Below are 12,658 nucleotides of genomic sequence, written 5' to 3'. Positions count from 1 at the left end.
AACTAGGTTACTTCTTCAGAGGGAGCCGTTTTCCACAATGTTTTATACTATCACCCTCTCCCAGTTACTCGTTACCAAGTAAGGTTTTATGCTAATAATTATTTTGAGTAATTACCAATAGTGTCCACTGCCTTTAAATAATAGAGAAACTGGGACAAAATGATGCAGAAACATTGTTTTTCGTACACTATAAGTTTCTATAAGTTGCGAGATAATAATGGAAGAAAAAAACACCCTTGTCACACGAAGATGTGTGCTTCCAGATGCTTGATTTCAAGACCTCAAAATCTAAATCTGAGGTCTCGAAATCAAATTCGTGGAAAAAATGTTCTTTCTCGAAAACTACGTTGCTTCAGAGGGAGCCGTTTCTCACAATGTTTTATACTATCACTCTATTACTCGTTACCAAATAAGTTGTTATGCTAAAAAATGTTGTTAGTAATTACCAATAGTGTACACTGCCTTTAAGTTTGTTTCGAATCTGTATTGAACGACCTTATTGTTGATAGGGCAACGCGATGAACATTCGACTAGAGGCGACAAAAATGCTGTTACGGCGCCCTCTACTGGTTGGCGGTGACTGAGTAGCCACATAATATTGAGCCTTGCTCGTTCCTTCATAATTACAAGTAGAATTTTAATGTTAAACAGTGTGCTGAGTATACAGTTACACATCGGTGTTTATTTGTGAAGCCAAAAACATAATTTGTATACCCTCTGCAAACCGCCATCTATTAGATTTACATGCAGATTATAGTTGTATTATGTTTCTGGGTACAATAGAAGCACGTCATATTTAACGAAGTTATGATTTTAAGTTATAAGATATGCATGTACTCTGATATGAATACAAAATCAAAATTGTAAAATCTCTTTTATAAACATGCTCCACCTGACAAATGGAGTCATCAAGTTTAGGGGGTGGACTGGTTTATAGTTTAAAACATTGTGAGAAACGGCTCCCTCAGAAGTGACGTAGTTTTCGAGAAAGGAGTAATTTTCCCACGAATTTGATTTCCAGACCTCAGAATTAGATGAGGTCTCGAAATCAAGCATCTGAATGCGCACAACTTCGTGTGGCAAGGTTGTTTTTTCTTTCATAGTTATCTCGCAACTTCGACGACCAAGTGAGCTCAAATTTTCACAGCTTTGTTATTTTATGCTTTAATGTTGAGATACTCCAAGTGAGAAGACTGGTCTTTGTCATTTACCAATAGTGTACAGAGTCTTTAAAGGAGTGTTTAAGCTGTCATTGTTTCCAAAAACCTTTTTCTCTCACTTTACAAAATAATTACATGTTTAAAATGGCACTTCTTGTGCAGGTTTTGGCTGTAATTATGGTTCGAAGGAGGCCTTTTGAAACGCTACTACTTTCAGCAAACCCAATCGGTTGGTTTGCTATAATAATCCTCATGCCTAGGCGAATAATGTATCGGTCATACAACGACGGCAACACATGTGACTGCTGCCACCTATCGTCAAGTTGACTCCATGTGTGTTGAGTCTCATAATAAGTTTTTATGTTTTAATTCAATGTTCTCATAGGTGAGTTAGAGGTCCGTGAAATTTGAGTTGAAGGTTGAGATGGGCTCTGTGAGAGTTAGTATCCCTGTTTCTTTGGGACACTATGTCTCTAGTACTTGTAGTGGTCTTCTTGTATATCCAAAAGACATGCCCACTGAACAATCCTTGTACCCGACTCGACCGTCTGCACCTACACCTGTAAAAAAAAAAAGGAGAAACATCAGTGACAACACTATTACTTTATGTACTAATAGATTTGATCTGGGTACGCGTAAAGGCGGTTGACACTGTTGGTCATTACTCAAAATAATTATTAGCAGAAAACCTTACTTGGTGACGAGTAATGGGGAGATGTTGATGGTATAAAACATTGTGAGAAACGGCTCCCTCTGAAGTGACGTCGTTTTCGAGAAAGAAGTAATTTTTCACGAATTTGATTTCGACACCTTAGATTTAGAATTTGAGGTATCGAAATCAACCATCTGAACGCACATAATTTCGTGTGACAAGGTTGTTTTTTCTTTCATTATTATCTCGCAACTCCGACGACCAATTGAGCTCAAATTTTCACAGGTTTGTTATTTTATGCATATGTTGAGATACACCAAGTGAGCAAACTGGTCTTTGGCAATTACCAATAGTGTCCACTGTCTTTAAGAACACGATGTCATTTTATTTGAGTAGAGCGCCCTCAGCTAGTTTCCAAAAAAGCCACTAAGCCTGGACTTCCTTCTGGCATAACTTGTTCATATTTCAATTGAGAAACACATTCAATCCATAGAAATTGTGGCATAAAATGTCCCATATGGCAAATGTAGTATCTTGCCTTTCTGTTAGACCCTAGAATGTACAAGGTCACTCTGATCATGGAGGTAGATGCTCTGAATGTTGTATTTAGGGTTTGAGGCATTACATGGTGAGGTATTAATATGTATTTGGTTTGCGGCAACAACATATGTGTGTGTCTACTTGCCAGGTAGTTTGTGTTCTTAAGAGTGTTTTCTTGCTTTACATCTTCTACTACCGCACAGTAGATTTTCGGAATTCTGGGGATTTCTCTGTGTCCTGCTTTTTCACTACCTGAGCGGAAGGTAGAAAATCGGCTGGACTACTACTTTAGTAGTGGATAATTTCTTCACTACCTCAACTTTTCAACTGGCCTGTTTTATTCATAGTCTAACCTTTTGTTGGAAAAGCAGGTTACATGGTCAATTCGGCCTGATGCTGTCATCAGGTCTGATTTTAATGGGTGATTCACGAAATGATTTCACTTGGGAAAATTGTATCATATCTAAGGCCGTGTTCGAAATTGCGGCTTCGGCTTGGGCTACACCTAGATTTCTGTGTCATTTTGCATTGAGGTATAGGACGTCCTTTAGCACGAGTCGTGTTGCTGTAGACGCCAATTTGGATACGGCCAAACACTTGACTCACCCCTTGACACATAGATTGTAGTTGCTCAGGTCCCCGAGTACGACCTTCACACGGCACGATCTCGTGACCGGGTTGGCGCCTTCAACTCGCCCGAGTTGCTGGTCGAACACGGACACCTTGTATCTGCTCTGTGGATGCCTGGATAGCCACTCCGTACTGAGTCTCAGTGAAGTGCTTGAGGACCTGACTCTGTCCATGGCCTCCCCTACCTTGACTCCGTCGACGTACCATTTGATTGTAACGGGATTCAGGGCTTTGTACTCGACCTTCAGCAACGTTGGATTGAAATTCCTTTTTATCCGATTGTTTAGTATGCTGACTGTTGGACCTGAAACGGCAGGAAAGTTTCATGGAATGTTGTGTAATGGTGTGTGAATGTTAAACCAATTTTGTTTTCTTCTTTTCATATTTCGAAAGGGATAGTACACGTCGTGAACTCTTCTAGCCCGAAAACTCTACTAGCCCGAAAAGAAGTTCGTTTTTGAAACTTGAAAGGGTCTCCCCTTTTGAAAATATCACAAATTTACCCACAAAGTTGGTTCGTTGTAGTTGGCACTGTGTGATTAAAAGAGGGTAAATCACTCGATTGACAAAAGTTCTGACAATAATTCTAATAGTTCAGTTGTAGCAGTTTTACTTGCAGTACCAACGCTGTACCTTTGCCTGATTCAAAGAGCTTTCGTCAAAACGTCCCAAAAACTACCTCGTCTTAAATGCACTGTCTACACCTTAAAGACACTGGACACTATTGGTAGTTGTCAAAGACTTCTCACTTGGTGTATCTCAACATATGAATAAAATAACAAACCTAAAAAAATTTGAACTCAATTGGTCGTCGAAGTTGCGAGATGATAATGAAAGAAAAAACACCCTTGTCACATGAAGTTGTGTGCGTTTAGATGGTTGATTTCGAGACCTCAAGTTCTAAATCTGAGGTCTCGAAATCAAATTCGTGGAAAATTACTTCTTTCTCGAAAACTATGGCACTTCAGAGGGAGCCGTTTCTCACAATTTGTAATCACATCAATCTCTCCCTATTACTCGTTACCAGGAAAGGTTTTATGCTAAAAGTTATTCTGAGTAATTACCAATAGTGTCCACTGCCTTTAAGCCATATGACTGTATGATTTGCTTTATGTTGGCTTAATTAAGCTACACAGTTTCAGCAGCCGTTTTGTGTAATATCGGTAGCAACAGTTTCGCAACTACTGTAGCTGTACCTTAGCTTAAAGGCAGTGGACACTATTGGTAATTACTCAAAATAATTATGAACATAAAACCTTAAGAGGTAACTAGTAATAGGGAGAGGTTGATAGCATAAAACCTTGTGAGAAACGGCTCCCTCTGAAGTGATGTAGTTTTCGAGAAATAAGTAATTTTCCATGAATTTGATTTTGAGACCTCAAGTTTAGAACTTGAGGTCTCGAAATCAAACATCTGAAAGTACACCACTTCGTGTGACAGGGGTGTTTTTTCTTTCACAGTCATCTCGCAACTCCGACGACCATTCGAGCTCAAATTTTCACAGGTTTGTTATTTTATGTACATGTTGAGATACACCAAGTGAGAAGACTGGATTTTGACAATTACCAATAGTGTCCACTGCCTTTAATTCAAAGAGAGTAAGCAAACCATGACATACCATTCCTTTAGGATATTCGTTCAAACAATATGAGAATGTTCTTACAAATCTAGGGGAACATACAAAATGTCACCAAAGTGTAACGAGTGGCCATTTAAAGGTTCGGCACATTGAAGCAGTAGTTCACCCAACGGATCACACTGCCAAACTATTTCAACTTTGAATGACTTCAAAGATGTCGTGTCAGTTTGCATTTCATTTTCTTACTCTGTAGGCCTGCAGCTCCCCCACTATAACTCACCTGCAAGCCGTTCCTCGTGTCGGCTGACTTCTGGGGAAAATTGAATGTTCACCATTTTGTAGATAATACCTCCAGGTTAACATACCCGCTGAAGCCACCTATCCGTTTCAGTGCATGGAACTTGGTGCCTGCAGACTTCGTGAACTGTTTGTAACTTGTGCGTAGACACAACGTGTTTGTATACTTTGGAAGTGCTCATTTTTGTCAGAGGGGAAGCAAACATTTTCTACCATTCTGTTGGAGTAATGCTGTCAGCATTTCTGTAAAACAGTTCCAAGAAGCTCAACTGCTGTATTTAAACACACAAGGCTAACTTGTTGTGGTCCACTGGTCCGGGACATCTTGATGTGATTTTTTGGAATAAATGTTTTTTTGTTTTTTTAACCACCCCCGTGGTCGAAGTGGATCGTTCCACAATTTTAGGGGTGTACCACCTATTATCATATGAATGTGCTCCTTCGTGAAGTACGTGGTGTAGCGGAAAGCCTTTCCAACGTGTGAGGAAAAACGGTGAAAAAAAAACGCGGTCACGGGTTACTTTTGAACTTTTAAAGTTGGCGTCAGGAGTCATTTATCTATAAGTAAGAAGTCTGTTTCAGTGATCAATTTGCATTTGGTAGCAGGTTTTATTGTGTGTTGCAGACAATTATTCTGTAATCAGACTGTGATGAAAACTGTAATACCAACAAAACAAGGGTTTTCCGTTGTGCTTGGGTTATTGAGAGGGGCTTCATGGGTTATCTGTTCGTGTTGAAAAAATACCATATTCAAGAATGAGAAGTTTCAGACTTGTTATCTGCATCCAGACTCTTTAATGTCTTCCCTTTTTTGTCTTTAAATGTCAAGGAATCTTGTTGTTTGATCTACTTCTCTAGAACTGCAGAAATTTCCACACACAAAAAAAATACCATAGTTTCAAATTATCTCCTTTTTAAATATTTGTGGGGCTATTCGTCCTTACTCGCAGCTAAGAGCTATATTGCGAAGGACGCGGCTACAACGTGTTCGAGAAGCAGGCATGCCACGGACCACGGAGCACAGCCAAATTCGAAAGTGTTTGATTTTTCCCGAGGGAGGAAAACCGGATTGTCTGGAAAACCCTCGTGGCACAGCAGAGAACCAACGCACAACTCAACTCACATAAGGCCCTGGCCGGGAGTCGAACCATGCCATCCTTAAAGTTGAATCCCAGTTTCAAACCTCTTTGTCAGCAGTAAACACCCATGTGTCAATATTAATCCCAAGTTTTAGGCAGTTTACGTGTAATGTGCTTTTGGGTGCAATTCTTCGTATTGTGGGTATCAACCCATTGGCTCTGTACACAAACTGACATGCCCATAGCAATATTACAGCTTTATCGGATGTTGTTGACAATGTAGGCTCTACTTTTCTATTTGTTCACGGCGCCAGTGAAACTAAACCAAGAAACTGACTTCACTGGGTGCATGGTCATTGACCCCATTCAGGGTTGTATCGAAGATTCAGGTCATATTTGTCTGGATTGAACCTTTATACGCGGCGTTTGACAGGTTTGTGCACACTGTGTAGTTGCTATAATATAATAGTGCTCATTTTCTGTACCTAGTGGGGACCAAGGCCAAACCAACAAGGGAAAGCAAAAGGGCTTGGAATTCTAAAGACGGGGTTCTCCTGCTCCACAAGGAAATGTGTGTACAAAGTCTATGAGAAATTGTTGAGTACAGGGACACAATAAAGAATGAAAGAGTGCTCAACAAGGATGCATTTTTGAGATGATATAATAGACAATAAGTGTCACACACACCCACAAGCCTGTATACATTGGACAACCCAGGTCACAACGTCTCGAGTCGAGTTCGGCCCGAGTAGCGTTAACTATATATATATATACGGCTGCTACCGTGGACCTCCTATTGTCTACCTTGTGTATATACCCTAACTTTTTGGCAACAGCTCCCATTGATTTTGTACACGTGTTCCAACTGTGGACCTTTCCTGAACCGTGGGCCATATTGTCCTATTTGATATAGGTCCTCGGTTAGAATGTCAATACCTACTCCCACACACAACACCTTGTGGAGTCCTGCTACGTTCTATTAATCCCTTTTCTAAAGACTTACATTTGTGGGGTCCAGGCTGAACTTATAAGTCTCTTGTGGGGTCCAGTGTTCCATAGTGCCAAAGAGCCAACAATGGCAATTCCGTATAATAAACCTCACATGTACATGCTCTAAAGATGCACTGGACATGGTTGGTAATTACTTAAAATACCCAATGGCACACCCCCTTCATGTTTTAGTTGTCAATCAATTACTTTCTCTCACAGCAACCAAGATGCACCCACATCAACAAGTATCCTCAGTCTATTCTTCAATTGGTAGTTTATTTTAACATTACAGCTAATGTACACGGTAAAATCTTAATAGTACTTAGATAATAGCAGGCAAAACCACTACTTTAACGGTCATGGCACGCGAAGAAATCTGACAGACAGTGTAACCCCCCCCCCCCAAAAAAAAAGTGGTAAGTACTTCCCATTAAAATTCAGTCGATAACTGAAATGTGAATGCCTATTTTCTCAACGAAAGTGCCTTGAATGTAAAAGTTTCCTTGACAAGACCTTGAAAATAGAAATCACACATTACAGACAATGTAACTATGTTTTTTTCTTCGTTTGTCCTTTTTCTTCTTCATAAATATAACCCAGTGGGCGGCATTGTGTATAACAACACATAACTGTAATTCTGTAGTGGTCAGATGTGGCGACTGTGGCCGTTAAAGGATTCAGGTTCAATTTGCCAGTTTATCATAGACCTTTTCGCAAATACTGGGGCGCGCGCGTAAAGCTTGGAATTAGGTGCATTGTGGTCTAGCTGGTTTCCAAATTTAAACCATATCTATCCCACAATGCACCTCATTCCACAGTCTGCGCTTGCGCATTGGTATTTGCGATAAGGTATATGACCCTTTAACAATGTTAACAATGCAGAATTTCGAACACACAAAAAAGTATAGGACGTCATTGTGAGTCAGTATGACCCAGTTTGTGTGTGTGGTTGTATCCAACGGGAGACTTTTAGGACGCTAGGTGGCAGCATTCTGACCAGGTAAATCCAATGTTCCTGGTTGCGTGCACGTGCTCAGAACAACCTAATCAATGGGAATTTACGTGGTAAGTCAGCTGTTACCTAGCGTTCCAAAGTCTCCCATTGGAAATTTGAGGATCACTGTGTCAGAGTAAACAACAAAGTAAGGTGTCCAATCCGGAAGAAGTCTTGTAAGATTAGTGGTGAAGCAATGAATCCTGACCCCAGTGGATTAGTTTTATTGTGTTTTATTTGTGACATGAAGGTGGCAATTGGAGTATGTAGTCGGACTCAGGAGGCTGGATGTGTTGGCTGGCATGTCTTGAAGTAATGGACTTGAATCGGATGGTTCGGTGTGACGTCATCTGACTCTTGCCTCATTCTTGGGCTGCTACTTCTCTACCTGTGGTGTCATTGAAACAGAAGAAAATAACTCACTTAAATATTGCATCCCTTCATTAAAAACTGTTGTTTTAGGGGGTATTACAAGCTCATGGACAAGCATCATATATGATGGCATCTGGCCTCGTACTTGATGGACCGAAATAAGGTAGTTAAAGGAGCAAAGCATCCCTGAAAATTGACAAATTTTACCAACTTTAAGTCTGATATCCCTTCCAGAATACATTGCGTCTGTTGAACATACTGGTATACCGAGTATTGTATTTATGTCGTGTAATGCCCTTTAACACATGGATTAGGGCTGGTAACACTAACCCATGTTATTAATTTCATTGTTTTCTCCAAAGTACAATGCCTCTGAGTCAACTTCCCTGATATCCTATTCTGGACCATTCCACATACCCAAGGGGGATCGGATCCTAAAGTTGTGTAGCTTTTTTAAGGGCCGAACAAGTACTTTAACTCACACGCTTCGTGCACAAATTTACCCATACATACAGACCTACCCAGATCTAACCCTCTAGTAAATTGGAGCCATCTATTTTTTGTAGCAAGCTCCCAGATGTCTAGAAAGGTTCTAAGGTTTCCACCACCTTTCCCTGCCAGAGAAACGTTTTGGGGACTACGACAAAATATACTAGCAATTAAAACCATTTCGCATTTGTGTAACACCTGCAGGACGGCTTTGTAGAGGTGCTGGTCACCTGTTCCTCCTCGTCACTCACTGGCTTGGTATTTTTTATAGCTAATTTGATTCTTTATTTCTTTATGTATCGATTTGTATTTCTATATTTTTATGCCAGTGTAAAGTCTAATAAAACTAAACTAAACTAAGTTACTTTCCTAAACGTTGTAAGCATGAGATCTGTGTCCATCTCCTTTGTGAATATGAATAGCAAAACATTATTTCCAATTCAATACTCAGAAGACGTATCTTGAGTTAAGCCTGCATAAATAAACATTTGTAGAAAAGGTACAAGTGAACGGAAATCTGTGTTCTTACATCAACGTCCCAAGAGACCCGCACTGGGTTCGTGGAGTCTGTTTCATCACGTCCTTGGTCCAGTACTTCCACTGTGTAGGTCCCAATGCTGCTCGAGTCGGCCTTCTTGAGGCGAAACTGAAATGTGCCATTGCTCATCAGTCCAGACTCTTGCCAGTTTGAGGTGCCTTCTTTTGCCTTATGGCACAGTGTGATTGTTGCTGGTCCGTGGAAAGCTCTGTAGTTTACAAAAAATGTTTGACCTTCCCCTTTGTGCAAGATTATATCGTGCATACAGGAATCAATAACAGGATCTGAGGAAAAATTGTTCGGTTGAAAACGGGCAATCAGTGGTTAAAGGTCACATGATCGGTGAGGGTCAACAATAATATTGTTTGGTGGAAAACTGTCAAAGAGTGGTTAAGGTAATATAGACCTATATCAATGTTAATGATACCAAATAAACATTGTTATTTTCAGTGCACAAGCTTACAGTGCATGGTAGAAGCATTTTTCTGTGAAATATTTCCTTCTGAAATAAAGTTATTTTCATGAAAACTATACCCGGGGTCGCTTTCACAACGAGTTAGGACTAGTCCTAACTTAGGACTAGTCCCTAGGAGATATACAAATTGCATGGATAGTCCTAAGTTAGGACGAGTAAATGGTCCTAACTCGAGATAAGACTAGTCCTAACTCTTTGTGAAATCCACCCCAGCCGTCGATTTCACAAAACTCTTCCTAACTTAAGACTTATCTTAGGACTTAGGACGAGACCCAACCCTGCACTGTAGCATGCAGACCTTAAGATTAATCCTAAGTTTGGACGTGTTACTCGTCCTAACTCGAGGGAAGACGAGTCCTAAGTCTTTGTGAAATCGACTCAAAAACCTAACAAAAAAAAACGCAACAGAATCGGTTGAACACAACAAAAATAAAGACACTGTGTTTACATGCCGTATAGGTTTTCACTATTTTCGTCTGACTCATCTATAGAGCGCAAGTTTTTGTTGATTTTGTTCTGTCTATTGCACAAAATAGTGCACCACAAAAGTGCATTGGACCACGATGGTGCTCCTCTTTAAAGACAGTGGACACTATTGGTAATTGTCAAAGACCAGTCTTCTCACTTAGTGTATCTCCACGTATGCATAAAGTAGCAAACCTGTGAAAATTTGAGCTCAATCGGTCATCGAAGTTGCGAGATAATAATGATAGAAAAAAATCGCTGTCACACGGAGTTGTGTGCTTTCAGATGCTTGATTTCAAGACCTCACGTTCTAAATCTGAGGTCTCGAAATCAAATTCGTCGAAAATTACTTCTTTCTCGAAAACTATTCCACTTCAGAGGGAGCCGTTTCTCATAATGTTTTATGCTAGTAATTATTTTGAGAAATTACCAATAGTGTCCACTGCCTTTAAACTATACATGTACTATATGCACCTACCCTTTTCCTCAGTCTCACGACAGGCCAATCCAGAAAAAGGCATTGGCCAAGTAAACACCATGCGGTCCGCAGGTTCTCTGGAGTTGCGGCAGCCCATTTTTTTGTTTTCGTTCAAATGCTTCTTTATTTTTTTACGTTTCAACAACCAGTAATCTGATCGAAATGACTGAGAAATTTAACCAAGAACTCCTTTTAAATGTCACAGCTGGTTGTGTTCCCACAGTCTGGTCCACGTGACTTTGGAGAGTGCTCATTCTGCTTATGTGTGTTGTGAGGTGTACTGTATTTTTGTAGTAAAAGTTCTACGATGTTTTCCTCTGTGCTTAGGATGTGGAACTGTTTTGACAGTTCTCAAAACTTCAAATATTTGATCACACATGTCTGAATGTGGCGGTTTTGTTCGATTTTTAACATAATATATTTGGGGTGTTGAGTAGATTTATCCATAAAAGCGAATGGAATAATCGGTGATGGATTTGGTGTTGCCAAATAGTCATACGGTATTCCCCGTTCTTCTCTCTCACACTAACCCTTTGTTAACGACTGCTTACTTTTGGCAACCGAACAGCAGAATATCCTTGCGCAGCGTTGTCCTTCTCATTGGTGTTTTTTTTTTTTACTGCAACAGCTCGCATTCCTACCCAAGCCATAATTACTATTCAGTTCTGACAAACCAAATATCTGGCTCCGCGCCAAATCAAACCCTCTCGCTGTAAATTAGGGACCAAATTCATATAGGGCTGCCACCCAAAGTACCATGCCACCAGAACAATTTGTGACTGGTATCCTGCTTATTTTGGCGAATCGCAGAAATTCTAATTGTGCCCTGTTGAACTCTTTTAAAACTCTTTCTATAAATCCAAGCCAATGTAATTTTAAAACCCAACCAAGTCAAAAATGCACATGCAGACAATTTAAGGCCAAAAGCATGACTAACATGTAACGTTCATGAGAAGAGTTGCTGAATAAGCTGAGGCCTTTATATTTGCCTAAATATCTGAATGGTTTGAGCGATAGATAGCTTCAGTACAATTCAATAACCATTGCTCAGTGAACAAAGTTGCTTGAAACACTGTTTTCTAACTGTTTACGAAACAAAAAGATCTATTAAAATTCTGTGTGTAGCACTACATAGGGTATGGTCCATTGGTTATAAACTGAGCTATAGGCTGACCTTGTCAGCCAGTACATAGAAACAACCCGCTGCCAGTGTACTACATAAGGTTTACATGATCCTGGAATACTAGGTTAGGAAATGTGTACTCTATAAGGTATACATGATCCATTGGGTTACCGGGTTAGGAAATGACCTGGTTGGAACAGTACAAACTGAACTATAGTTTCTGGTTGTGGCTGGACAGGCAGGATATGACTAAAAGTGGTCGTGTGCTTGCGAACACATCGTACAGCAGCCCCGAACCCTGTATACAGTTAGTAGCAAGCCACATACATTCATATCACTGCAACACTGTGTGTCTGTCTGGTCCATTGTGATAGCTCCGTCAACATAAAGCTATAAGAAAATAACATGGCTGATAGTAGTAAAAACACAGAGGACACAACGGGCCAACCAGGTGACCCTAGTTATAATTCTGACAAGCCGTTTGTACCCAAACCAGGAACGGCAACTTACACCAGAGAGCCTGCTGAGAAAAGTGACAGACTGGAAATGGACCTAGAGCTCGTGGAAGATGATACAAAGGGTAATATGGCGTGGATTGTACTAGGAAACTTAACGTATAGCTTGGGTGACTGTGTTATGTAACAAATCATTTAAATGTTAAGAGTGCGTCTTCCCTCATAGTTTTTTTTTCTGTTGTACAGGTCAATAAGCCAAACAAATCTGTCAGAGTTTCCCTTTCTCTTGCCTACTTTATTGAGAATGAATTTTAGAGGCATGCATGTGAGAAACATGGTCTG

At 40.2% G+C, this 12,658-nt stretch overlaps 3 protein-coding genes across 3 annotated transcripts in view; 1 reads left to right on the top strand and 2 right to left on the bottom strand.

The window, feature by feature from the left end:
- Positions 1–1,168: 1,168 nt before the first annotated feature.
- On the bottom strand, positions 1,169–4,974 carry LOC117298925. Its single transcript, XM_033782306.1, has 3 exons — positions 4,842–4,974; positions 2,959–3,286; positions 1,169–1,720 (listed from the first exon to the last, which is right to left on the bottom strand). Exons 1-3 carry the CDS (start codon positions 4,894–4,896, stop codon positions 1,540–1,542), a joined length of 564 nt encoding a protein of 187 aa, XP_033638197.1. The 5' UTR covers positions 4,897–4,974; the 3' UTR covers positions 1,169–1,539.
- Positions 4,975–7,865: 2,891 nt separating this feature from the next.
- LOC117298967 lies at positions 7,866–10,931 on the bottom strand. Its single transcript, XM_033782360.1, has 3 exons — positions 10,739–10,931; positions 9,312–9,604; positions 7,866–8,309 (listed from the first exon to the last, which is right to left on the bottom strand). The coding sequence occupies exons 1-3, from the start codon at positions 10,833–10,835 to the stop codon at positions 8,298–8,300; spliced, it is 402 nt and encodes a 133-aa protein (XP_033638251.1). The 5' UTR covers positions 10,836–10,931; the 3' UTR covers positions 7,866–8,297.
- Positions 10,932–11,981: 1,050 nt separating this feature from the next.
- The window catches only part of LOC117298433 (phospholipid scramblase 3-like), a 34,077-nt gene continuing 33,400 nt past the window's right edge, over positions 11,982–12,658 (top strand). Inside the window, exon 1 of the mRNA XM_033781694.1 lies at positions 11,982–12,441. The gene's annotated coding sequence lies outside the window, so the exon portion shown is untranslated. The remainder of the gene's footprint in view (positions 12,442–12,658) is intronic.

This window comes from Asterias rubens, chromosome 13 (genome assembly GCF_902459465.1).
Source record: "Asterias rubens chromosome 13, eAstRub1.3, whole genome shotgun sequence".
NCBI classification, from domain to species: domain Eukaryota; kingdom Metazoa; phylum Echinodermata; class Asteroidea; order Forcipulatida; family Asteriidae; genus Asterias; species Asterias rubens.
This window is presented reverse-complemented; position numbering and strand designations above follow the sequence as displayed.